Source organism: Cygnus atratus, chromosome 22 (assembly GCF_013377495.2).
Source record: "Cygnus atratus isolate AKBS03 ecotype Queensland, Australia chromosome 22, CAtr_DNAZoo_HiC_assembly, whole genome shotgun sequence".
In the NCBI taxonomy this organism is placed as follows: Eukaryota; Metazoa; Chordata; class Aves; order Anseriformes; family Anatidae; genus Cygnus; species Cygnus atratus.
Genome location: NC_066383.1, coordinates 6,563,814 through 6,590,312, shown reverse-complemented (window position 1 = coordinate 6,590,312; position 26,499 = coordinate 6,563,814). Strand labels below are relative to the sequence as shown.

Sequence of the window (26,499 nt, the reverse complement as noted above, 5' to 3'; positions counted from 1 at the left end):
CTTTTTTTCTTTTTTATTTTTTTTGTCCTTTTCTTTCTCTTAAGCAAATAAAGAGGACTCGTGTAGCAGAACACAATAGTGTAAAATGAAGAAAAGGAGGTTGCCTCCCCTTGACAGGTTTTGTAATAGGGAAGCCTATTGCTGAGCATTTGCTTGTCTTGCCTGCTTTCATGTAGCTGCGAAATAGGATCCGTTCAGTGAGTCTGTGGCATATGGGGGAGCGTACATATGCCTGCACGTGTCTGCTTCCTACATCACATCAGCCCCATATGTAGCTATGTTAGGGCAGTCCTGACTGGAGAAGATTACTGTGCCTCTTGAGGTTTTATCTTGTCTTCTCAGCATGTTACTGAGTTGTCTTCCGCAGCCCCACTTTCCTGTTGAGCCATCGCAGCTACCCCTCTCCTGCACCATCCTCTCAGCTCATCAGCGCGTTGGCTGGAAGAGCGTGCTGCACGGGGAGGCAGAGGGTCAGGCTCCAGCTGGGGTTTACTCAGCCTTGCTCTGATTGTAAGTGAGTTGATCAGCTGCACTGGAGGAGACCTTGAGTGGCAAACTCACCACCTGTCCAGCAGAGAGGAGCAATCCAGTTTGTTAGGTTGTCTGGAGAATACACCTGTCCTCTTGTGCCTAATAATGAGCATAATCAGATGTGAAGGGAAAACAAAACATATGCCTGCTGTGTTCTCCCCCTCTCCCTCTTGCTACAGCACAGTCCTCGTGCATACAAATGTCTTGTTGGAGCAGGCACATTTTGAGTTTATTACAGCCTTGTCTTGAGGAGAGAGAGGTAGGTTTGAAATGGTGCCCCCTGCAGAACTGCAGCTGCTCTTTTCTTCTGTTGAAAGACAGAGGCTATTTTGAAATGAGACTGGATTGTTGCAATGTGTTTACGTTCATGCAATGAGCTTGCCTTGCTTTAAATATATTGGCAAAATGCTCTCTTTCAAAAAAAAGACTGCCTCTGTGACACTACACGTGCGCAGCATTGGAAGCTTTTGGTTAGCGTGCTTTGGCAGGAGCTGTGGTAGATTGCAGAGGCAGTGTGGGCTGCTGCCTGCAAGAGTTGACTTCTCTGCTGGCAATGGGGAGGTTGATCCTTTCACCCTTCACTTAGCAGGCATTTGAAGTGTTGGCATCCTGCTTTGCTGGCATCATTGCTGTGATAGCGGTGAGGAGCTGGAAGCAGGCATGGGATCTGAGCTGTTGTGTGCTGGAGACCGTGGAAATCCTCCTGTCGAGGCCCCTTGGGGGCTATGCTCTGCAGAGAGAAGACGGCCTGTTATCTGTCATCCTGCTTTCATGTGTCCAGGAGCCTGGCTTTGTATTGCGAGCGCGTGAGATTTTTCCTGTGGGACTCAGCCTGGTGTTTAAGCAGGACAGAAAACCAAGCTGCTAGCAGTATTTGGTGCTTCCTCTGGGACTGCTGGGGATCCTGAGGCAACAAGAGGGGCAAGACTCCAGCAATTTCACAGACAGGGCTTAAAAGCCAGCCCTTGTTCCCTGCAGACAGGCGCTCCAGTCACCTTCTCAGTATGTCCGGAGGTATCTGCAGTCGGTGGTTTCTGCGGAGGGACTGCCCCTGGGAAGGCGTGTTGGGCAGGAGTGTCGCGGTGGCCCCAGGCTTGAGCTCGGCAGCATTACTCTGTAACCGGTTACCTTTATTCCCCGAAAGATCTCGTTCTTCATTTGTTTGGCTTCTCTCCTTTCACAGGCGGCACAGCCTGGTTTGAGCCAGGAGATGTTTGTAGGGCTCCTCAGCTCTCAGGAGTTAAGTCATTATTTAGGCTGGGGTGGCAGGGAGCTGCCTGGGAGAGCTCTGACCAGGCTGATGTGATGGAAGGTGACAGCACTTCCAGGGAATCCTTCTGCTGTTTGCTCTGCTGAACATTTGCATAAATTACTGCTGTTTTAATTGCTTTTTTGGCCCTGCTCCACAGTACATTCCTGCATGGCAAGGGAAGAGCTCACCTGCTGTTTCTGTGGTCCCCAAGAGCTTATGAGTGGGCTACTCCTCTCTGGACAAGAGACCTCATATCCAGAAGCCTCAGCAGGCAGGATGAGCTGTTAATCCTTTCTCGTGTGGGACTGAGAGTTTGGAGAGGGAAGCTGTTCCCTCTCCCCAGGCGAATTACACAACGCGTGTTTGTGTGGCCCTGCTGGAGGGACAGAGGTGCCTGGTAGCTGGCAGGTGGGAACAGGAGCAGCTGACTATTGAAACAGCAAGTACTTGAATATAAACGTGTTTCCTATTTCATAAGTAAGCCATCTGAAGTCACTCTGAGTGTGTTACCAAGGGAGCTGGCTTTGTCTGCAGCACCCAGACGGATTTCTGCCGGATGGCGTAGTCAGCAGTCTGTAGGTAGATGTGGCTGCATGAAGTATGCTGCCCATCATCATCTGTTTGAGAGCCAGGATGCAAGGCAGGATCAAGTCCTGTTGTGATTCTGGTCACAGTCAATATATCAATGTTATTGTTACTTGGATGTGTTAAGATGACCTTCAGGGCCGGGGGGGAAATAACCCAAGCCTGTGCTAGGAGTGCTGAGTCCTGGCAGAGGGCTCATCTTCTGTACTGAAAAAAGCCAACCTGAGCCCACAGTCTGACACCACAGCCTGGAGAGCCGAGCTCCCAGATGTCTCTGGGCTGATGGATCTCTTCCTCCAAGGTGCCCCTGCAATATCTCAAGACTTTGGTTCCATTGCAGGAGAGGAAGCTAACACGTTCAGCCGGGCATTCTGAGTACTCTGTGATGCAGTTTGGTCCGTGGGCTTGGTGCTGGTGTGTTGGAGCAGGGTGGCACTGCTTTTCAGTGGAGCCTCTGTGAGGTCCTGAGAGGCTTTGATGGCAAAGGAGCCAGCGAACTCCACACTGTTTGCTTTTACCTGCAGGCCCAGGAGCTGGGAGGAGAAGAAAAAGATCAAAGCAAAGCCAGTATAGAAGAAGAGCAAAGCAAAAGAACAAAAGCTGCTGAGAGGTATGGTACAACCAGTCAGAGCTAGAAAGGAGGCATGGACAGCTTTAGCTCCAGATGATTTTCCTGTCTTGTCTGCCTCTGCTGTGCTGTAGTCACTGTAACCTGTACAGGAGCTCCCTGTAGGACATCCTGAGACCCTGCAGCTTCTCACAGGATTTCTTCCATTCAGTCTTTCTCCCACCACCTCTTTGGTATTGTCTCAACAGATTTCAGCTTCGTTTCAGCTTCTGGCTGGGAAGGCTGCAAAACTGCCTGCCTTCCACTTCCTTGCGACTACCCCCAGCCATGGAGCTGGCCTCTCCATTTCCCTTACAGCTATCCGACTTTGCTCCAAGGTTGGGAACGTCAGTCTCTTGCCAAGACGGTCTGACTTTGTCCTCGTTGCGTTGTGCCTTATGTCATTTAGCCGTAGGAGACAGGCACTGGCCATTGCCTGCTAACAGACCTTCAGGTTCTGAGGCAGGTCCCAGTCTCGGTCAGTACTGGTTCTGCTGGGCTGCCAGCTCTTCGCTGGGAAGAGCCATAGCTGGAGGCTCTCGGGGCCTGGCTCCTGCTACTGATGGCAGGGCAGTTCAGCTCCAGTGCGAACAGTTCCGTTCAGCTTCCTCCCACAGGGATGGCATAGGGGAAGTCACCGTTTAGCCAGGTGTAAGTGGTAAGCTGTTTTATTGTCCTGGTGTGTGGGCATCTCTCGAATGCAACAGCTGTTACCCCGAGAGCAGCGCAGGCTTTCCAGACCCTTAGTTACTGTGAGAACTATAGACTCTCTAGGGGAGCTATTTCCCTCCTGCTTGTGGAGACTTGTTTAAAACAATTGGAATATTGTGCTGAGCAGTGAGCTCCATGGTCTCCTGAGCTCCCGCTCTGCCTTTGAGAGTTGTAGCATGTGGCATTTATAGATGAGTTGTGTCCAAACTCTTAGCTTCCACACAGAGCTACACAGCACTCTGGGGCACTGGGAACCAAGAAGCTGCTGGCTGTGCCAGGAAAACTTGTGAACAGAAGAGGTTGCAGTCCATCTTAATGACTGGCTGCGTGCACTTGGGATTCACAACTTTGTGCTTGGAGGAGCTGTTCACGTGAAGGTCCCTGAAAATGTGTTCTGCCCCCAGGAATTGTCTCCTTATCACTTGGTACCCGCTTCCCAGCTACGTGTCCTCTTGCTCTGCCTGCAAAGCTACCTTGTGCTTGCCTAGTCTCTCTTCTCTGTGCTTCCAAGATGAAGTAGAACTGTAGATGTAGACATGCCTGCCAATATTTCTCTCTCTAATTTAGACAACAACTTGAGTATTACTAATAGGGCTGATGTATCCTGGGGAAATCCTGTAAGAACTTGCAAAGAGAGGGAGGTAATCCAGCAACGAGATTCAGTATTTTGAGGTTGACAGACGCATTAAATCCTCAGCTGCCTGTTACTTTGGCAGGGCTTGAGGTGGTGTGAATGGTTTGGCTCTTGGGAGCTTTCCTGGGGTTTTGGCAGCCCTATATTGGACAATGGAGTCCCCTTGGCAGGCATGAGCTGGTGCTGCCGACTGCCCATCTAAGTCAGCTGCACGTCCCATCTTCCCTCTGTCTTTGTGTACCTGGAGCAGCCACGAGAATCTGATCTGTGCTAATTGATATTCTGTTACCTTTTTTGTGCTGCAAAGTGAGAGGGATCAGAGTGGTTGTGAAACATCAGGACAGAAGTGTGTTGCTTTAGGAAATCCCAAACAAGACGAGGCGGTGGCCCTGGAGCTGGCGGAGGGATCGCTGGATAGCCTGATCAATCTGGAAGAGCTTGCTGCCCCACAGAAAGAGTAAGGGCTTCGTTTAAGTTCGTTTAAGTCTCTGGTGTTGTAAGCATAACAGCTTTTGTCCTCCCCTCCCCGACCCCATTACTGTTTGAAGGTACTGTGTGATGTTAGCACGCTAGGAGATGTGGCTTGGTGGGCACAACAAAGCTTGAGAACATCTCCACGTGCAAATCCCAGCAGCTGTTCTGTGGCGAGAGTGCCAAGGTAACAGTCTGTACGCGAGGGTGAGAACAGCAGCTCAGCCCCTGGGGCCTGGGGCGTAGGGCTCTGTGGTATGGAGAAAGATCTGTTTGCTTTGGTCTTGGAAAAGCCTCCTTACCGGTGTCGCTAACAAGGCTAAGCACTCACACACCTTGATAAACATTTTCCTACAGATCCTGAGTTCTCTTGCTGAGTACTACTGAGGTCTCAGTGTGTGTGGGGGGAGGTAACCACTTCACTTTTAGTCACTGGGATCACTGGTTTGAGATAGTGAAGTCAGAGCACACGATGGCAGAGCTCGGGTTCCCTGCAAAAGCCGGTGGTCTCTCATGGTACTAAACTGGTGGTGTTTGCTGGTCTGTTCCTGCAGCTCCACTGCAATAGAAGTGAACACGCTGACCTTGCTTTCTGTGTCAAATGACAGATCAGCAGACGTAATTGGGAAAAAATAGGCAATGGATCTGTCAAGACAAAGTGGTGGAGTAGCAATCCTTGGTGTGAGGACAAGCACAGCACCTCCCTTTTTATTAGGGATTGTTTGTGTAGATGTGTGTGTGTTGGTTGGATGGCTTTTAAAACAAAAATTAGAGCAAAAGCAAGAGATAAAAAGGTAGAAATGCCCGCGTTGCTCTGCAGAGCAGCCTGATAAACGGTACCTCCTGTAGGCATCTGTGCAGTTGGCCCAGAGCATGTGGTGTTACGGGGGAATGCTGGGGAAGCAGGATTTTTTCAGGACCCTACTACCCTTTCCTCTCTCGTTCTTTTGCTAATGGCTGCATGAGTAACCTTTTTGCTCTGACTAAAGGTTATATTACTAGAGCTATTATTTCCCTGATTCCTGGCAAGACAGAAGTCTCTCTGCCTTATGCTAGCAGTCTTAGAGCATGATGAAACCTCGCTGCTTCAGTTTTCACTAGCAAAGAATAAAAATGTTGTCCTTAGACTACTCTTCATTTGTCCTCCTTCCCCTTCAGCCTCTTTCAGACAGACCTTATAATTTTGCTGTTCTATGTCTGGGAAAAAAAACATAAAACACACACACAAAAAAACCACCTTAATTATAAACAGATTGGTTCTGAATTTTTGGAGAGCTTAGGGCATTCTGTTGCCTAGGGCTGGCAAACTCCCAGCACACTTTAGATTGCAATTGCAGAAAAATACCTGGTCCATCAGAAGTGTATTGCCAGTCCCTGGGTTAGAAACCAGTACTGATTGCATCTGCTTTCATGCCTGGCAGTCAGATCCATGTTTTCAAAGCTACTAGGTCCTTCACGAGGTGCGGCTGTGTTACCCTCACGAGGTGAGCTGTAAGTGTGCCAAAAGAAGAGTCGTTCAGGACCTAAGTGCTGTTAGGGCTAGGGTCAGTAATTTATCAGTCCGAGGGTCTCTGGGAGTCGATGAGAGTTCCAACCAGTGGTGCCTGGGGACACCCCAAGCTGTTACCTAAGATAACATGCTACTCGAAGCTTGGAGCCTGGGCCGTGTATCCCTCAATAGCCTTGTGGAAAATGCTTTCCTGGATCTGCAGCTGAAAAGGTTCAGGGTGTGAGGCCCGTGAGTTTGGCTGGCAAGCAGGTGAACGGATTTATTCTCCAGGAATGTTGCAGGGGATGCTGGCAGGAGGAGCTCTGTAGCAAGGTTGTCTTCTGCCTCCGTGTCCTCCACCTGCCTCCACTGCTGTTCCTCGCCTCCTGTGAGCTAAACAGCAAGCGTTCCGCAGCAGCCTGCAAGTGGCTGCAGTCTAGGGGAGCTTCTGCACATCCTTTCCCTTCGTAGACTGGCAAGCTTGTAGAGTAGGTGGCTTTGAGATTTTTGGTTTGGAGGTAATACTGTGTGGGGGAATGTTGCTGTTCCCTTCGTGTTACTCAGTTCTCTCACCCTTTTGCCAAAGGAACTTTCTTTTTTTGGTAGGCAACCTGAAAAGGAAATAAAACAAGAGCAGTCCCTGAGCCAGCCTAGTGAAGAATCTCTGGAGGAAATAGCCAAGGAGCTGGAGAAGGAGATTGAACGAGAGAAAATGCACTTACTGCAAGCAAAGGAAGAGAAAATTCAGCAATTCCAGGAGGAGATGCGGCAGCAGGAAGAAGAAGAAGCTCAGAAGCTTCATCAGCAAAAAGAAAAATCCCTCAGGTACTCTTCTTTTGTCCTGTTTCCCCCGAGCCTTTCCCAGCTGCAATTCACTGTTGGTGGCAGCAGGTTTGTGCTGTGCTCTAGGCCACCACCTTGAAACGGGTGCTGCTTTGCAGAGCTGTGGGTAAAAGAGGCAAGAAAAGGGCTCTCGGGGTGGGAAGGAGCATGGGACTGTCCTGGCCCAGGCAGTCCTGCGGGTGAGGATCTGCACATCTTGAAATGAGCAGTGGTCTGCTGTCAGAGCTGTAAATGCTCAAAGCAGCTATGCAGAGGATGCAGTCTGCCTGAGGAAATCTCTCTCCAGTGCAGACAAGAGAGCATCTTCCTCATGTCCTGCACGAAGAGCTACCATTTGGTACACGTGCAGCTTTCATATAGCTGTGAACCTGTCTCTTATTGTTAACCTGGGAAAAGTTTCCAGTTCAGTACTTGGAGCTTTACCACCTGGCAGACTTTCAAATTCTGGGCTAAACGGTAGTAATAGGACTGGAAATTGGAACATTAGAGAAGATGAGGTTACCCCAGAGGAACTATTTGAAACTCTGGTACTGTATGTTTTAAGGAGGGACTTCCAAACAAGACTTTAAGGAATAGGGCATGGATTTCTGTGTAAAACCCAGCCAATGCCTGAAGTTCTAATAGCAATCCAGGGAGCAGAACAGCAATGGGAGTGGCGTCCTCTATTTGGGAGATTTTTCTCTCAGGACTTGTACTAGAATTACCAGGGCCACCCCAAATAAGTTGTTAGCAGCACACAGGGAGGCAGAAAAGGTATCGTGGTGTGAAATGTTGTGGGAATGTTGTCTTGGGTGCAAGGGGCAGCACAGAAATTGGACCTGGAGAGAGAGATGTCTGAAGCAGTGGGAAAAGGAGGTGCTGTATGCAAGTATGAAGCTTACAGATGTGCTAATGCTTCCAGTTACCTTGGCTGGGAGTCTGGCTTCACTTAATAGCAGTTGATTTCACTTACTGAAAAAAGTGCCACCTGTGGTGGTACAGTACACTTTAAAAATACACCACAGAAGCTTGATGCTCAGGGGCTGTGTCTCCTGTGCCAGCAGCCAGACTGGGAAGGTATGGAAAAGAATTAACTGGCTAGAGTCTTGGGGATGCATCGCTCAGGAGGCACAGGTAGTGGGAGCTGATCTGTAGGCCCTGGGGAGGCAGTTGGAAGATACTAGAGCTTCCTGAACTTTTGTTGTTGTTGTTCATTTCTCAGGACTCTGAAAGAGGATTTGGCAAAGGTTTCTGAGGAAGAAGAGTTGCGTGTGAGAAAGGAAGAAACTGAGAGACTCTCAAAGCTGCGAGCCAAAATCGCCTCAGAGACTGAGGCAGAGAAGGAGAAGATAAGGTGAAAAGTTTTCCTGCAAATAGTAGGAAGCTGCCATCCCTAGGGATATAAACTCGGGGGGTTTGGGAGGGACGCATCTTGCATGCCTCCAGCAACCATGCAGAGGAAGTACTAGCCAGCCTGAGCCTCCCATAGCTGCTACCTGGCCTGGTTAGTAAGTACGAGGGCCTAACTGTGATGCTGTACGTGCTGGGGAGCTGAGTATTGGTTGGAGGTGAAACTGATGGGCCGTAATGGCTGGCAGATACGTCTGTACTTGATTGCTCTGCTGTTTATTTCCAAAACCTTAGCTGATACGCTTGTGAATCAAAGTGTGCTTTGGTTCTCCATTTCTTCTGGATTTTGCATGTCCTGTCCTGTACCAGTGTATTTTCTTAGCTCTGGTTCCTAAATGGGGCACAGTGTTAAAAGTACCAAATTCTGACCTGCTTCTGTCTCTCTTTTTGTTGCAAACCTGCCAGGGCAGAGCAAGAGTTCATGCTGCAAAAATTGAGAGAAGAGTGGGAATCTCTGCAGGTAACAGAGAAGAAGAGCCTGGAGAGGAAGAAGCAACTTGTTTTGGAGAAAATGAAGCTGGAAATGGAGGAAGCTCAACAGGAAGAGATGGTCAGGCTGGAAGAAGAGAAGGAACAATTCCTGAGGGAGCTTAAGGAGAGATTAGAAACAGAAAAGAGAAAGGTGAGACTTGCTTTTTTACCAACTAGGGTCAGACCCATGCTGTTTATGCTGACCTGGCTTGCATTGCAATGCTAAAATTAAATAAGAATAAATAACTCCTTCATGTGCTTTAATAATGACTCAGTTAAAACACAAAGGAAAGATGTTTGGCATGCTGTTGGGGGTACGATTGGGCTGAGGAGGAGTACTCCCCCATTTTTATTACAATGGTGATTAAGTAATGATTATTTAAGTGGCCACGTTGCATCTGCAGAAGAGAGGAAGAACACTGTGCCTTTGCCAAGCTAAAGCAAACTATTTTATCAGGCTGGGATACCTGTTTGGCTGCTGCTTTAGTCCTCCAGAAAGCTTGGGGTTCTTGAATGGAGGCAGTTTGTAATTCTTCCAGCATAGCACAGCATGACTGAGATCCATTGAGGTCTTCTAGGAGGGAAAGCACATACAGAGTAAAAGCACCTTGTATGTAACTTGGTTTGAAAGGGGTTGACTGTTGTGCTTTTTTGATGCTTATGGATAGACGTTAATTGCAACAACATCTTGCACAGCATGTCCCTACAAATAGAAGTTTTCCAGCAGATTGTTTTGCTCGTGTTCCTGTAGGCAACAGAGGAGCTGGAGAAACAGTTTGCAACTGAACTCCAGCAGCTGAAATCTGCAGCAGAAGAGAAGCATCAAAAGGTAAAAGATAGTGTCCCTAGAATGTAAATTGTTTTTTCCTTCCCACAGTGTCTCCAAATGTGGCCAGGGCGGGTGGCACTAGTTTTTTCCACTTCCTAAACATGGTTCTGGTCTGGCTCAGCATTTGGACATGCTCCAAGTAGGGGGTGGTGAGACTGTATACACCGGTTCTTGCCATGCTGTTTGCTCTTTGTGGGGTGGCACTAAATGGATCTTGTCAGAAGGGTGACAAGTCTCTGTGGGTGGTTTTCATGGCAGGCCATTTCTAGCTTACAAACCCAGGCGGCGGAGGCACAGAGGAGTAAGGAGACTTGGCTGCATGAAGACTTGCAGAGAGCAGAGCAGAAAACGCAGCAAAAAGCATATCAAGTAATGGCATATGAACATGAGGCAAGTATTTGTCTTGGATGCTGACAATTCTTCACCCTCTCTCCTTGGAGCTTTGAGGTCTGAGATGCCGAGTCCCCTGCCCAAGGGTGACTGGTGCATCCGGGGAAGGGGAACTCCTGCACCATCTCATCTCAGTGGGGTGATCGTTTCCTACTGTCCAGGCCATGGCCTGATCCTCCTTGCAAGGTACTCTGAACTTCAGTCTCTCTGTTCATGTGGGAAGCTGCTCTCCTGGGGAGCCACTGCAGTGCACTGCAGTGGTTCAGTGAAACCTCTTTGTGTCATCATTGCAGCTCAGTGAGCTTATGAGAGAGAAACGCCAGGGAGTGGAAAAAGACCATGAGAGGAAAATGGAGAGGATGAAAGAGGAGCACCAGGAGGTCCTGGCAAGGATTCAGGATCAGTATGAAGAGGAGGTACTGCTGGGGGAGAGCAGTGAGCTGGGAGGTCACTGTAATGGCTCAGTCGGTCTGTTCCTGGGCTGGCACTGCTGCTTGCCAGGCCTGCTTATCTCAACCACCCAAAAAACTGGGGGATCTCCTTTGTTTTAAGAGAACTGGCTGCTGGTGCCACTATGTAAAGCGAATTTAGGACAGGTTGTAAGGTTAACCTGTCAAAACATTCTGTGCAGCCATGCATGCTTTGACTTCCGCCTAGAAGGCCCAGTTCTCTTAACAATGCTGCGCCTATAAGCAAGAGGTTTTAATCTTGCTTTTAAATTGGTATTTGCTAAGGAGCTGTTATGTGATGGCTTTCCAGAGGGTGTGTGTCCTGCGTGTTCGTGGTGGCTCGCTGGAGAACCCTGTGTTTCACTCAGCCGCTTTTCTTGTTTGTATTCTGTAACAAACAGGAGAGAAAGCAAAGAGCAGAACTGTTTGAAGGCCTGCGAAGTGAGATGGCACGCCTCCGACAGCTTCATGAAGTGGAGGTGAAAGCTCTGCAGGCAGAGCTGGATGAACGGCTGACCCTATTGCAGAGTAGGCATAGGGAGAAGGTGAGGAGACTGCCTAGCATTTTGTGGCTTGGCTGCTTTGCGTTGGCCGGGGTACTGTGACACCTCAGTGCATCACCCTCTACAGCCAAGGGTGATACAAGAGACAGGTCACAATTTCCCATTATTTTTTTTCCCCCTGTTCCCTCTGGTGGCAGAGCTCTGCCTGGTGAGTGAGGAACTTGTGTCGTTCTCTCTTTAAGTTGACATCTCTGTGCAGGAAAGAAAACTACAGGATTCAGAAAATGAGCTTGAAATACGTGCAAAGAATGTCAAAGCAAGATCCGTGCAGCTTCTTAGCCAGGTGAGTCAGCCATGTTGGACCTGCGGACATTTCCTAGCCTGAGCTGCTCCTCTGGCTGCTTCCTCCTGGGTGACTTCTGAGGAGTGATCAGCCAGGGTTTTAGCTACCATCCAAATTACAGGTTAAAACTTCTGTTGTGAGTCAGAGCAGGGCTAAGCATTCTTAGCGGTACAGCCTTATGGCTAGTGGGATTTGTGGTGAGAGTCAGTGCTTTGGGTGTACTCTCCTGCCTTGGGAGGCATTATGTGGCTGTGACAGAGGGCTCGTAAAATCCTTTCATGGCAGCATGTCCTGTTCAGTGTCGCTTTAGATTTCAGACAAACCTTTCCTGATTTACCTCCTCCTTTCTTCTGTGATGAAAAGAGCGTTTCTCGATCTTGGGCACAAGAGTGGGAGGGGGAGGCACTCCAGATGTTCCTGTGGAGCTGGCAAAAATCACTGGCTGATATGTCTGTGTGCCAAATCTCTTAAGTCCCGTCCTGCTACAATGGCTTGCTTCTGTTAGCCCTTCCTTTCCAAGGAGCACCGGAGTGAGGAAGGGAAAAGGTAGAGAAATGCTGGATGCAACCGTAAACTTCGCAAAGTGAGGTGCTGCAGAAATGGCTATACGCCTTGAATGCTCTCACAGCTGAACAGAAAGGGGATGTTCTTTCCACAGGAATACAAACTTTCCTAGCAAATATAATGAAATATTCCTACAAGTATTTCTGTTGTTGAAGTTAAAGGGAAGGGAATGGGATGGGGATGGGATAAAGCAAAACTCAGAACAATGCTCAGGTATTTTGAAATGGTCTTGAAACTGCTGAGCATCAGCAGTCTCCTCTGCTGCCACCCCCATGCTCTGACACTTACACTGTCTACCATATCTAGGAGGAATCTCTGAGGAAGAAAAGGCAGCAGCTGCTGGATGAAGACAGACGGACTGAGCTAGAAAGAGATGTATGTCTTAGCTCTGGAGAGGAGCTGCACTGCTTTTATTTTGGGGAGGGTAGAGTGGGCACGCTAGAATCATGGCTTTATAAAAGCAAGCTATGTTGCTCCTTAATTGTGAGTCTGCAAATCCCTCCCTGCCACCTTGCCTCAGCCTGGAGTGCCATCCTGCTGGGAGTTTGATTAGCTTGCAGCTGTTTCTCAAAAAGAGAAGACAGTCTTGTTCCCCTAGGAGGGCACGTGGTCTGTGCGTTTGTAGCTCTGGGATCTCCTGTGAACTGTGCAGATAGCAAAAGTCTCTTGCACACTCTGCGCTTTCACTCGTTGTCAGGGAAGTCTGAGGGATTTTCTGTTTGCTTCTAGGAAGCTGCTTTAGCTTCTCAACTCCGCCTCGAGGAGAATCGGAAGGAGCACACCAACCTTCTTGAGTCCATCCGGCAACTGCGCAGGTCTCTTGAAGAGCTCCAAGACCAGAAGTCTGAACTGGAGGCCCAGGTGGATTTGTTGCAGACCCGAAGCCAAAGGCTGCAGAAACGTATCAGGTGTGCGTGTGTGAGAAATTTCCTTTAGTGTACAAATTCTACCTGATAGCAGTGTTGTCTGGAGGTGTTGCATGAACGGTTCAGCTGTGTTTAGCAGCCAAGGGCAGCAGAAGCCTGTCTTACTGGTTATTCAGCTTGATAGCCTCCATTGTCTGATGTACCCCAGCCCTGGATCTAGTAGTCGGTATCTGCCAACTGCCATAGTGTGAAGTCTCTTACTTGTGTCTGTTCCTGTGTGGGGGGAACTGAATGAGACACAGCTGCTGTAAGCTGTTAACGATTCCTTGTCATCAGTATGTTTGTGTTCCCGCTTGTCTTGCACATCTGGTCCTTTCCTTCCTGGAAACTGGAGGTTGCTTTGGACACTTGCAGGTAGATTACTGGCTAGATGGACCCGCAGTCTAACCAACTGCTGCCGTTGTTACCTTTTCATGTGACAGTGAGCTTGAGGCAGCTGTCAGGAGCAAGCAGGAGATTTTGAAAGAACTGGAGGCAGAAGAAAGCGTGGAGTCTCCAAGAAGGAAAGCTGAGCTCCATGTTGAAGACCTGAGAGAAACTATTCAAGCTGTGAGTAAAGCTGGCTGCAAAGTCATTTGCCTTGTGAGATTTGAGGCTGTAACTCCTGGAAAATCCCAACTTTGGTTCTTTCTGCCTGAATTTATTTGAGATGCAATGATGTGTTTTCTTTACCATGAGAGATCAGTGTTTTGTACTTTTTGTTGCTTTCTGTATATTAGGGGAAAGGAGTGTAGGATACCTGAGTGTCCTTGGAGTCAAACGCAGGACTTGAGTCAGGGACAGAAATGTCCTTATTACTTATTTTAAAATATCACATAAAGAATATCTCCAGCACTGATCTCGGATCAGGGTGATAACATGGTGATTTCATCCAGAATTTTTGCCCCTAATTTGATTCTAAGGGGGGCCCTAGGGTTCTGTTTTCCCATACATATTTATTAGCTTTTGAAATGTTTCAACTCCTCAGCACTCATCCAGAGAGTCTGCTTCCCCACCTTCTCAAAGCCACGAGGACAGCAACTTGCAATTTGACCAGTGAGTATCTGTATACCAGCTACTTCAGAAAATGGGTATTGTTTTTTCTTTTCTTGGGTTTTACAAGCAAATGTTTTTGCTTCAGCTTACGTGCTTTACGCAGACAATCTATTTTTGGGGAGGGAGCTGCATGAGGCTTGCCAGATGGAACAGAGAGCACAGAAAGCCAGGAGCATACCTGTCTCTTTCTTGTAGTGTCAGAAGCTACATCTCTGCCGAAGGGATCTCCATTAGGAATGCCAAGGAATTCCTGGTGCGCCAGACCCGCTCCATGAGGAAGAGGCACACGGCGCTGAAAGCTGCCAAGCAGCAGTGGCACCAAGATATGCAGAAAGCGCAGGAGGTGGTGCAGGATCTTGACAGCTCCCAACTCCTGGAGGGAGTGCGCAAGAACCTGGAAGAGGTGAGTCACTGGGCGCTGGCAGGTGTCCATCCCATCACTAAGTACAAGTTTGCAGCTGTAGCTCTGCAGTGGTTTAACTATTGCATGAAAAGGGATTCCAGAGTACTTGTCAGTTCTGCTGATATACCAACTAAAGACAGGGAAAAGATAATTTCCTTTGCTGCCAGAACACTCCTACCTGCAGACTATAGCTGCAAAGCTGTTGACCCTGCTGGATGCAGCGTTAGGAATTGAAACCTCCTTTTCCTTGGGGTGAACTTGCCAGAGGCATGTGCTCTCCCCTCTGTATACTCATTTCCCTATGCTCTGGAAGACTTGGAAGCAGTTTTATTCCAGCAGCACGATTTCCTGTGCTGAGCAGAAGCGAGACAGTGAAAGTCATCATGACAACTAAAGCAGATTTTCCTCCTTGGCTTGGCTGTTTGATCCCCTGCAGGAAGCAAAGCAGCTGGACAAGATGAAGTCAGTTATGCGGAAAGGACAGGTGCTGCTGAAGAAGAAGGAAGAGAAACTAAGCCAGCTGGAGTCATCGCTGTTGGAGGAGGTAAGCACCAGCATCCTGCTTGGACCTGCCCAACTGCACTCCCACAGTTCCCAGAGCTCTTGACCTCCTCCCCTGTGCTGGAGTCTCTGTAGAGCTTTTGGTACAAATGGGGGCTATTTAGCTGGTGGCAGAAGACTGGTGTTTGCAAGGGAAGCTGGATTATTAGAAACACGTTCTTTGAGAGCAGAATGGTGTGTCTGTGAGAACTGCAGGAGAGAATAGGCTGGTCACGGAGCCGGAGAGAATGACAAACCTGGTTAGGCTATAATCCACATGATTCACTAGGTCTGCAGTCAGCTGAACAAACGTAGGCTGAGGCTTGGGATGGTGAGTTTCTGGCTGATGGCAACTTGCCAGGCAGGGTTGCTGGCATCAGGGATCAAGTTGGCTGGAGAAAACCTGCTGAATGAGCCTTTGATCTTCTTAGGCCAGAAACAAATGCATGTTAACACCAATATGCTGAAGTATCCTACAATATAAACTAAACTCTTGCGTTAGAATTGTTATATATTTTATTAGCTGTTCGTGTCTTGGGCAAGGTGGCAAATATTTCCCTCTGCTGAAGACACCTGGACTCACTATTAAGTGTATGACTGCAGAGTAGATACAGAAAGCAACCTGAAAAATCTGCATGAGTTCTGCCTAGAGAAAACAAGGGCAGGTCACCTCATGTGAGCTAGGATCTAGTCTGCTTTCCTGTTCAATGCAAGCCTTAGAATCTGTCCAGCTGTGCCTGTGACTATGTAGCCTTAGGGCAGCATGAAATGTGAGTGTGCATTGCTTTAAATAGTCAAGCACTTGTTGGTGCAAAGAGAGAACCCAGCCATGCAAGAATTATAAGGCGTATTTATTGCACAAAACACTTTGACTTCTGCCTGGAAGGGCCAGTTCATACAACTGTTAAATTGGCCTCCAGTGCATGCACAGCTTCTTCCAGAGACCAGGCAGTCTTTTTTCTTTTAGATTTTGCTGTTGGAGACCGAGGATGAATATCCCTACCTTCACTTGGTCTGTGCCTGACCGTGCAGTCCAGCCTGTGTAGATGAGCCGTAGGCAGTATTCCAATAGCTTTGCTATTCCAGGGACAGAACAACAGGTTTTATTTGCAACGTTTCCCTTCTTCTGATCAGCTTTCAGATGAAGATACACTGAAAAGTACTGCATGCAAGAAGATGGTGACTTTTGATCTCAGCAACTCTGAGGACACAAACAGCATGTCCAGTGCAAGCTTAGGTCAGCCTAAATGTAAGTGCCTGACCGGTTTGATACGCTGTACCCTATGTATAATGCTTTAAACAGTGTCTGCCGTTCCCTCTTGCCTCTCTGATGTACCTGATGTTTTTCTCACTTGTGCTCATTTGAGTTTAAAGAGACTGATCAAACTCAGCTCAGTGAAACACTCCAGAAAGTGAGTCTCCTGCCAGGGAGGCAGCGTCTCCCTCACCTTCCCAGTGATCCCTTTATTCCTTCTGTCCTCTGCTAGTTGACTTGAGAACGGATCTACAGGTTGGCCCACAGCTGGACAAGATCCAATGCCTGACAGACTCTCTGCAGCACATCACCAGAGAACTGAATGGGGTCCTCGGCGTTTTGAGCTCTCTGAACAACCGCCAGTCTCCACTCTTCACTTCGACACAGGTGCACTCCAATGGTGTCCCTCTTTCTACGTATGCATCCTTGGCAGGACTTCAGGCAGGTGGCTCCTTGGTGCCCCCCGCTGGGGTGTCTCTGGTGGACCAGTGGGTCCGGAGCACTGGGCTGAGCTCCAGTCGCTCTTTCACAGCCGGGCAGACAGTGGACAGCATCCTGGCAGAAAAGTGGCACAAGTACTTCCCAGGTAGGTCTTGTAACCTTAATTCATCTACTTGTTTGCTTACAACTTTTGATTTCAGTCCTGCAAATTCTAATCAGCTCATCATGCCAGTGCTGATAAGGCCAGATCAGCTGGTGGTGCTCTTAGGAAGAGCGCTAATGAGATCGAGAATGAGAACATCCCCGTGCAACATATGGCTGACCATGTTATCCTGCTTCCAGAGCAGTTTAGGTACTGATGTACACAGAAGGAAAGTTATTAAAGAAGTGAGCAAAAGAGAAACCAGACCTGGTCCACTAGAAGTATCCTGTGGACTGGGGATAGGTTCACCATCTCAGTTTCCTTAACACCACTATGCTCTTGGCTGGTGGCTCAGCTTGTAGGGATAGTGTGTCCGTAACACAAGAAAGCAAATGCACCCAGGCTTAAAGACTGTTGATTTGGATCAGGGGGACCTGTTCTTAATGTCTGTTTTTCCAGGTGGGTTCCCATCACTCAGTGGAAGTTCCGGTACTCTGGACAACAAGCTGGGATACGTACCTGCAGAGTAAGAGTCTTTTTCCTCAAGTGTTCTTGTTTCATTGTGCTGCATTTACTTCTCTGGAATAATTTCTAGATCAGATATGATTTTGTTCTTACCTACCTTGTTATGTGAAATAAGCTGGCTATGAGGCAGGTAAGTTAGATAGTGTTAGCATTTTACTGCCACGTGCTCAGCACTGCCTTGTAACAGCGGCTTTCCTGCAGAGTTGTGCTGCTAACCCTAATTAAAGGAGCAGGATCCAAGGGTGGCAGCCATGGGCCAAGTGGAACTCAGGCTGGCTTTGCTGTGACAGATGATCCTGGAGGCTACCACCTGAACCTTTCTGATGCTGCACAGACCAAAGTGGGTGGCTGCTGCAGGTCTTCTCCATAATGTGGTTGGACAGAACGTTTGGAGCCAATAAGAAGTTACTTCTTGCTAACTGTGGCTCTTTCTGTAGAGGTTCTTCACTTTTTCTCAGCTCTAGGATTGTTCCTGTCTAGGCATTTTTCCCATTTCCACCGTCTTTCTCTCTCTGACAACAGTGAGCAGATTCGCCTGTTCCAGCACTCCCAGTTCCAGAGCTGTGAGTCAGACAAGATGAGTATTCAAGGAATGATTGAGACCAACAAGAAATGGCTAGAAGACTTCAAGAGGGATTCAAAGGTGTATCCTTTGCCTGAGTTTGGTCTCTAATTGCACTCCAGCTTCCTGCAGCAGGTAGGAGGGAACAGCAGGAGGTGAGTGAATCAGGAGCTCTAAAGCACTGAACAGCAATTTCAAAGCCTTAGCCTCTATTTTAGTGTCCAGTTCTGCAAAAGAATGTTATTTAGTAGTTACAGCACGAGTGACCTGTTTTTTCCATCTTCGAGCTGCACTTGACTGAGAGTCTCTCTCTCCCTGTCCCCAGTTGTTCTGTGATACACAGCAGCTGGAGCTGGTCATGTGAGAATTTAATAAATAAATAACAAAACAAAGTGCAGAATGGAGGAGGAGGCAGGGCATGGTGCTGGTGCTGGTGGTACAATCCCAGCCAGCGTCAGTGGATTTGCTGCAGGCAGCCTGCAATGAGGGAGCCATGAGGCACAGTGGAGGCAGCTCCGTGTGTGGTGCAGCACCTTGGTGAGGTGGCGGTGCCTGAGCTAAGGCTCGCCAGGAGTCGCATGGACCTGACGTGGGGTGGCCACGTGGCCGTGCAGGGAGGGTCCGGGCTCAGCCTGTCCAGCTCAGTTTTCTGAGGCATCCAGCTGCATATGGTTGGATCAAACGAGTGGAACCTCGCAGTGCTATTAATGGGAGTGTTTCCAGGTTTGTGTTGTAACAGCATTATGCTGGGGCTGAAAGTATCTCCTTTGCAGTGTACACTGATATTAGCAGCAAATCCCTCAGGGCCTCCGATAGCGCACGCTGTCCTGAGCACAGTGCTCCTTTGAATTCCATAATCCCTCTTTAATTCCATTTGACTTGGATGCAGCAGGCTAAAGACAGCACGTGTGCGCAAGGCTGGTTCCTGCCCCTCAGTACGTGTCCTGCCTCCTGGCTCATGCGTGCTAATCCCTTGTGTAAGCCATGCTTTTCCTTCACCCAGCTGCCAGACCTCTCTTCCCAGGTGCACAGAAGCCCTCTGCCAGCAGCCCCAGCCTACTTCAGCTAGGACTGGATGAAAACAGACAAATAAAAGTGTACCATTACTGAAAGGTGGGACTTGGCATTTTCGGCCCTCAGCCTCAGGGTGCAGGACCTGGAGAGGTGGTAGCTGGGGCCTGTGTAGTCCCCCTAACAATTTGTTGGGGTTTGGTCATACCCAGCCAACACTGTTCTTTGTGCTCTGCCCTTGAAATAAAGTCTCTTTACGAGAGAGTGGGGGAAGGAGGAAGTGAACTTCCCAGGTGGATTCTTCTAATCCTGTAATGTGTCCAAATATACTTTATAGACTGTTTAATCCAGTGGTGAAATATCAGGGCTTCAATAAATCAACAGTTCTCTCATTAGTATTCTAGCAATCATGAAGCAGAGCTGTGAATCATGGAGGACTTTGAGTAACTGGTCAAGGGGGAGGAGGTGAATCTGTCTGAGACTTTGCTGGAGGAAATGTGTCAGGAAATGAGCCCACGCTGATGCCCCACAAATGCTTAATTGCAGGTGAGCCAAGTCATCTGGCTTTTGTGGCAAGTGCTCGAGGAGGGGAGAATGAACAGCAAAACGGGTAGAGTCTGGGGATATAACTGGGGAATAGTAGATTGTAACTCTCTGGAAAATGTTCCTGTCTTCTGGGATGGAAGCAATAGGAACAAAACCAGGGATGGCTTTCATGGCAGATTTTCTAGAAAAGAGCTCCCTGCTTCCTCCTTTTTCTGCCAGGCTGGCCAGAACTGCACAGCATAGCTGTGCTGTGGGAGCTCGTCGCATGTATTACAAATGTGCTGATGGCAATGCAGAGCAGGGATGGCAAGAGAGCACGGAGCAGTTCCTGCTGGTGCAGGCGCTGTTAGGGCTCTCAGCCTAGTGCGAATGTTCAGAGGAGACAAAGCCCCACCTGCGTCCTTCCGTGCCCTGGGGAGAGGGATCCGGAGCTCAGCAGCTGGGGTCTGCTCCCACGCAGCAGGGCTGTGCAGGCAAACCTGAGCCCTCGGTGCCCAGCCTGGGACCTGGGCAGCAGCTCCTGGAGCAGCTCTGCTGGGCTCCGGGGAGAGCAGTCTCCTGAGGCCACGAACCAGGGCTTTGCGTGGCTGGGAGCAAGGCTGAGGGGTTGGGATGTGTTGCTCTCAGATACGAGGAGGTGGCACATCGCTCTGCGCACCGGGTGGATGTACTTGTGGTGCTGGAGGGGCTTTACGCAGAGCATGGCAGCACCCTGCCGGAACGCAGAGCTGCGAGGGGGCAGATGGTGCTGCTCGAGCCAGTGGGGAGAAGTCACGCTAGGCTTTCATACTGCTAAGTGGGAAAAGTGGTATTTGGTTGTTTTGTCAGTCTTTCCTCCAAGCTGACTTTAAATATTTAATGATTTAAAAAATGCTGTACCATTTGCCATTTTGTCTGATGAGGAAGTCTGCATTTCAAGGGATCCCATCTGTGAGAAATCATCTTCAAAGTCGTTCTCTCTAGAGACAGCTGATGCAGGGAGGATGGTAAAGTTGCTGTTCTTCACCCTTCAGTGCTGTTTGTGTTTCTCAGTGTGGCTAATGATGCGCAGCAAAGTGAGGCAGAACTCCCCCTCCTGCTTTGCTTCCTGGTTGTTGTATACTGGCACAACATTGGAACAGTTCATGCTGTGAGTGTGGCAGGGGAATGTTTACATGCAAATAGAAATATATTTTTGATGAACATTTTAAAACTCGAGAAGAATGTCTGTATTTACTTTTTTTTTTTTTTGCTGGACTCTAAAATTTTCTGAATTCCTCCTCCCACCTTTGTCCTGGGATCTTCTGGCCAGGCTCCCGTTTGTGGGTCTGACCAGAGGCTTCAGGCCTCCGCATGGATCCTCTAGCCCCCTGCTTGCTAACAAAGCAGGGGTAGTCATCGTGCAGGCCCCGTCACACTGGTGTCCTTGCTGAAGAAATCCTAGCCAGCTCGTACTGGCCCTGGACGAATGAGGAGACCTCAGGTGACCACAGGGAACGGCAGCTGGCCAGGGGAATCCCTCCTCCATAGGAAGGGATGGATCAAAACGCAGATTTCCTGTCTGCTGTCGGATTTACACCGATCCCCGTCTGCAGGGATTTTGCTTTTAGTTTCCCAGCTCTTGGAGGAACTCATGGCAGTAGCTCCAGCTGATTTTGTAGTAACCCCGCTGTGCTGGCTTCCTGCAGCACGGGGAGGTTGTCAGTCTGTTGGACACTGTCCGCAAAGCCACGTAGCTGCGCCCAGTCTGTGTCCTGAGAAGCGTGGATTAATGTGGAGAAATGCCTGCTTCCTTAGCAATAATATGTTTTCAAATACGTTTATCTTTCCTGTTGAAACTTGTGATAGCTGTATCTGGTTTTGTAAGCAAATTAAATCAACATGAGTCTGTTTTGTATGATGGTGACATTTGTAGCTTTCTTTTTTCCTTGTCGAGCTGTGCTGTTGTAGCCCTCGATAGCCAGCTTGTACTTACCTTTCACATCTTCCCCTCACTTGTCTCCAGGCTGCTTCATGTTTTGTCTTGTCAAGGTCATTTCTGGCAATTTTTCAAGACCACTTCAGCTTGCTGTAGCTTTATTACCATTATTCTATTAAGTGTCTGGCCACGGTAGCAAATGCAGGGGCAGATAGAAAGCTAAAAACAAAACTACAAAAGCAATTCTTCATGGGGCTTTCAGCCAGCAGGACAGCTTTTCATGGGCTTGTAGCCTGCCCTTTTCATAAAGCAGTCATCCAGACCTGTTACAATGGTTATCTCCCTCCTGAGCTTCGTGTCAAGGCTGCAAGGCGGGCGCTGTGCCGGAGGAGACCAAGGCCAGCTCAGCTGGGGCTGAAGGAGGGCGGGCGGAGGGGCTCTCCCGGTGCCCCGTGGCTCTGCCGTGGCTGGCGGGGGCTCATCCGTGGGGCATGGAGCCGGGTCACCCCCGTGGAAAATGGGGCCTGCTCTCCGGTAACTCGGGGTGTGTGAGAATTGGTTCTCTCTGCAGGCTGGTGGCTGCTGCAGAGTTCTTCCTTCCTTTTGGAGCAGTCGTGAATTTCCCCCAGGTGGTGGCTGAGCTTCGGCTGCCGCCGTGGTGTGCTTGCTGCAGTCCTGGTGGCTGGGTCGCTGAGTAACGTTCCCTCCGTCAGCCAAGGAGGACTGGGGATGTGCTTTTCTCTTCCCAGCGCTTATTCCTTCCCCTGCCTCCTTCCTTCCAGCAGCCCTGGGACACCCATAGCCAGCCCTTCCAGCTGTGCACGTTTGCACTTTTGGGGCTTTCTTTCAAGCGGTCCGGTTAAAGGCTCAGCTCGTCTGCTCTCCGAGCACTGCAGTGAAGGCTGCCTCTGCGCCCTGCCTGGGGGCTCTCCAGTGCCGAGAGACTGCAGACGTATAACACGGACAGTGGCAGAAATGGTGAGGAGAGAGCCTTTCAACACGTGCCCTTATCCTTCCAGCTCTGGCTCCTCTGGGCCCCGTGCTGTTAGCTGGAAACCCGACGTTCAGATGGCTGGGGGCTGGGGGCCTCTGGCGATCACAGAATGCTCGGAGCCAAAAAGACAAACGTGGTCCTCAGCTGCGTGGGGCACGCGGGCACGCGGAGGGGCTGGGGTGGATGCTGCTGTGCACAGCTGTGTCTGCCTGCGGAGGGAGGGCTGGGAGGGAAGGAGGATGGCTGCTGAACGTGCTGGGGAGAGGAGGGCTGCTGGAGCTGAGGGACAGAGTAGGCACAGGAAGAACAGCGTGTGGATCTGCTGGCCGTGCAGAAATTGAGCCCATCCTTTAGGTTTTTCCAGGTGATAATTGGAGCAACCGAGTCACTTGGTCCCCTACCCCACTCCTGAAGCAGTGACTGTGCAGAGAGCACAGGATGGCCCCGAGAAACCCCAAATCCCATCTGAAATACAGATGCCTTCTGGGCCTGGGAGGTTTTGCTGTAATCCTGCAGAGAAGCAGTCCAGCGGAGGTTTGCTGCGTGCCATGGCTCTGAGGTGTGGGGGCTGTGTTCATGTGGGAGTGTACTGGCCTGTATGTACGTAGGGAAGAAGAGGATTTGCTTTTCCTGGAATGCCAGCACCATGTATGTTGGAGAAATTCAGTGATTAGAAGAGCAAAAGGACAGTGGGTGATTACTCTGCCGGGATGAACATGAGCCCTAAGCTCATTAAGGGGCTTGGAGTCTGCCTGCTGCAGAAGGGGACGTTTCAGTCGCCAGCTACTCAGCCCGTTGCGCGTCGCTCCCAGAGCTCGGACTTCCCAGGACGCTGGGAGCCCCTCGGAGATCCCAGCCATGCTGGCGACCCTGATGACAGCGCTGTTTTTTGTGGTGAGAGCGTTTGGGCAGGTGAGTCTGGGCTGGCCAGGCAGCAGGCAGGATTTGATGCTTTCAGTCTTATTTCTAGGGGTGTGTTGTTTCGTGGGCAGTGCGGAATCCAGGCTTAGCTACTTCTGTGGGCCTGAGGTGCACCAAGCTCCCTGCAGCACAGCTGGGGCTGTGCCATGAACTGCTGCTGATTTTCGGCCCTGGCAGTGGCTGCGTGACCCCGTGGCTCTGTTTGTCCTCCACGAGCTGGCCGGGGTGGTGGCTTGGGTGCACGTTCTGGTTTCTGTCGTTGTAGCAAAGCACTTGGCCCAAGAGAAGCAACTCAGGACTGGGGGAAGAGGCAGAGAACTCTGTACTTGCCCTGGTGGGCACATCCTTCTGTCATCCCTAACCCAGACCACCCTGGGGTGAGGTCTGGGCCACCTGTACTTAACACGGTGCTACGTGGCATCAGCCTTACCCGTGATGGCTGCATTTGCTTTGCCAATTTCCTTAGTTTTAGTTCTCGTCCCTTAAGAGCTCAGCAGCAAAGTCCTCCACCTCCGTATCTTTCCTGGGTCCAGGCACCTGCTTTTTGAGGGCAGCTGTGGGAATCGCCCATCGTCGTGGTGCCAGGAAGGGCAGCTGAGCATCACCACAGTTAGCAGGGTCACCGGGGGCTGTGATCCCTGGTGATGTGTATGCGGGAGCAGCTCTTGGTGTTGTTTAATTGCAGCTCTTTGAGTTGCTCATCAGCTTCTCCCCTGTCCTCCTACCTGCTGCACATCCTTTCTCCATCCAGCTCGGGACCAGCCTGTTCCGTGAAGAGCCCCTGCCCTACCTCGTGTACCAGCCCCTGCCCTGGCAGATCCAGTGCGTGACGCAGAGCCGCCGCACCAGCCGGGACAGCGAGGTGAGTGCTGCCTTCCTCGTTTCCTCGCGTAGTCAGCCAAGGCAAGAGATAGGGAGAGAGGGCTCGTTCGCTGGCCGTCCCAGAGCTTGTTTAAAACCTGGTTGCCAGCTCTGCCAGTGTGACTTTTCAGCAAGTCCCAGCCTCTCCAGGTCTCATCTCTCCTCTCCTGCTCCCTCTGCCTTGGGGGGGACCTGCCATGGGTTATTAACTCTGCGGGGTGCCTGCTGAGAGCGGCACGGCGGCCTCTGCAGACTGAGAGCAAGCTGTCCTCGAGGGGACACCCTGTGCTCCTTGCCTGCCTCTTGAGAGCTCCTGGGGCCAGCTCCGTGAAGCCCTTGCTGGCTGTGAGCGATGTGCTGCCAGGGCTGGCTCCCGTCCATGGCAGCCCCAGATGCTCAGCACCCGGTGTGCTGGGGCTGGGCAGGAGGCGCTGGGTGCGGTGCCCTGCTCGGACGTGCTGTGCCAGCTGGTGACAGCGGGACTTGTGCAGCCCCAGGCTGTTCTCTGGCAATGCGGTGCCAGCCTGGGACACCTGAATCAGACTGCAAGGGAAAGGTCCCCGAGCGTCCCGGCGGGCTGGGTGAGCGTCGGGTGGCCCTCGACTGGCACAAAGGGAAATAGCAGCGGTCAGTGGGGGCTTGGCGTGCACCGGGAGCTGCAGCCAGGGCAGTGACTGGGGCAGAGCTCAGTGAAGAGCAGCAAACATCTGCTGACAAACAGCCTGCTCAGAACAGAAGGCTTGGGCAAGGGGGAGAGATCTGTGCTTTCCCTTGAAAGACAGAGAACGGGGCAATTCCAGGAGGCAGGGCAAGCTGAAAAACGTAGGACCGCTTTTGTAGATTAACAAGCTGTTACCTTCCAGGGCTGACAATGTTCCCTGGCAGACCTGACACCCCAGGTGCTGCGGTATTGCGGTGGGGGCTGGAGCTGAGGGAACAAACCTGCCAGGGTGCTTCTGTGCTGATTGCAGTGCAGACCTAGTGGGGCTGGGCCGCGCCAATGTGCGCCCTGAGATGTTACCAGCAGCTTTCACAGATCTGATTTTCGATACAAAGCTCTTCCCTGATTCTCCTTGGAGGACTTCTTACAAATGCAAATTAATTAATCAGTGCTCTGTAATGCTCTTTAAGGGAGCAACAGTAAGTATTTTCAAGGTTCCCAAAGGGAATGGGTAGCAGAAAGCTCAGGGAAGCTAGCCCTGTCCCTCTCAGAGCTTCCCAGCTGGCCTGGCAGGGACTGCTCCCACTGCCTCTGCCTGGAGATGGAGCTGATTGTATTTCTGTTCTCTACCTTTCCAGAGAGGCAGGAGCTCTCGTCATAACAGCATCTACTCAGTTTCTGGAGAGAAAGGTGAGTGTGGGGCAGGTGGGGAGACAGGGAATGTCTAAGCAGAGGGGGAAACTCTTGGTGAGACTGGGCGTCATGACAGAACAGGCACTGCAGTACCTAGGCCCTTCTTGGGGTCTCTTCTTCCAGAAGATCTGTCCCTGCGACATTATTAAGGGGTATTTTGGAAGTCAGCTTTGCGTGAGGGAAGTCTCCTCCCTCCCCCTTGCCCCCTTTATATATTTTTTCCTTTCCTTCACTTCGCTTTCTGTGGTCAGTTCTCCCTGCGGAGGGCCCCCTGCTTGCCACCCCCAAGAGGGTGCGTGAGCATGGAAAGGAAGGTGGCATGTTCATTAAAACACGTAGTGTCATTAAGTGAAGGCACCAGTATCACAAAGTTGAATACAGAGCAGCAAATATGTGTGTGTTTGCAGATCCCTGCCTCCCCCCTCCCATGCAACCTGCCCCACTGAATCACAGGGCTTGGGCCGTCCCCAGAACAGCCCCCCGTCTTCTCCTCCGCCTGGCAAAACCACCCTGAGTTTGTCCCTTTTCCTCCTCTCTGCTCTTCTTTCTAAGTCTGACAGCTTTACTGAAGTCAAGTGCTCGGCAAATAGGATTTGTGCCCTTCTATTCTCAGAGCAACTTGGCCAGTAATCGGATAAAGGCAGGTACGGCGACGTCTGGCAGCACAGGGCTGGGACGGATGCTGCAGGCAGGAGCGGGCAGGGTGCTGAGCAGCTGGAGAGCTCGCTGTGGCAGCGCGGGGCGCTCTCCTTATCAATGAACCGGCAGCCCTGACGGACCTGCCCGCTGCTCCGGGGGTTTTCACTGCCCCACAAGTAGGGGAAGGTCCCCGGGGCTTTCTGGGCTGGCAGCGGCACTCGCGTGGGTTTGGCGGTGGGGTGTTATTGATGGGCCCTGCCAGTACTGAGCCCTGCGAGCTCCTTTACTCGGTGCATTTCTCACAGAGCTGTCAGCAGCCCGCACAGCTGGGGGCTTGTTTCTGGAAACATAGAGCAGTAAATGCCCCCAGTGGCTCCCCAGCCTCT

General features: G+C 50.5%; 1 protein-coding gene across 14 annotated transcripts in view; it reads left to right on the top strand.

Annotated features, from left to right (window-relative positions):
* The window catches only part of CEP164 (centrosomal protein 164), a 42,691-nt gene extending 21,368 nt beyond the window's left edge, over nucleotides 1-21,323 (top strand). For 9 of the 14 annotated variants that reach the window (XM_050715081.1, XM_050715080.1, XM_050715079.1 and 6 more), the window contains 21 exons: nucleotides 2,893-2,978; nucleotides 4,628-4,777; nucleotides 6,887-7,105; nucleotides 8,325-8,456; nucleotides 8,918-9,134; nucleotides 9,735-9,812; nucleotides 10,071-10,202; nucleotides 10,496-10,618; nucleotides 11,053-11,196; nucleotides 11,414-11,497; nucleotides 12,368-12,436; nucleotides 12,791-12,969; nucleotides 13,410-13,536; nucleotides 13,955-14,022; nucleotides 14,218-14,425; nucleotides 14,862-14,969; nucleotides 16,100-16,214; nucleotides 16,453-16,806; nucleotides 17,263-17,329; nucleotides 17,851-17,973; nucleotides 18,901-21,323. In XM_050715081.1, coding sequence (XP_050571038.1) covers nucleotides 2,893-2,978; nucleotides 4,628-4,777; nucleotides 6,887-7,105; nucleotides 8,325-8,456; nucleotides 8,918-9,134; nucleotides 9,735-9,812; nucleotides 10,071-10,202; nucleotides 10,496-10,618; nucleotides 11,053-11,196; nucleotides 11,414-11,497; nucleotides 12,368-12,436; nucleotides 12,791-12,969; nucleotides 13,410-13,536; nucleotides 13,955-14,022; nucleotides 14,218-14,425; nucleotides 14,862-14,969; nucleotides 16,100-16,214; nucleotides 16,453-16,806; nucleotides 17,263-17,329; nucleotides 17,851-17,973; nucleotides 18,901-19,000 — 2,883 coding nt within the window. In that variant the 3' untranslated portion in view covers nucleotides 19,001-21,323. The remainder of the gene's footprint in view (nucleotides 1-2,892; nucleotides 2,979-4,627; nucleotides 4,778-6,886; nucleotides 7,106-8,324; nucleotides 8,457-8,917; nucleotides 9,135-9,734; nucleotides 9,813-10,070; nucleotides 10,203-10,495; nucleotides 10,619-11,052; nucleotides 11,197-11,413; nucleotides 11,498-12,367; nucleotides 12,437-12,790; nucleotides 12,970-13,409; nucleotides 13,537-13,954; nucleotides 14,023-14,217; nucleotides 14,426-14,861; nucleotides 14,970-16,099; nucleotides 16,215-16,452; nucleotides 16,807-17,262; nucleotides 17,330-17,850; nucleotides 17,974-18,900) is intronic. The other 5 variants (XM_035555929.2, XM_050715083.1, XM_035555924.2 and 2 more) reach the window with 3 other exon arrangements.
* Nucleotides 21,324-26,499: the final 5,176 nt, after the last annotated feature.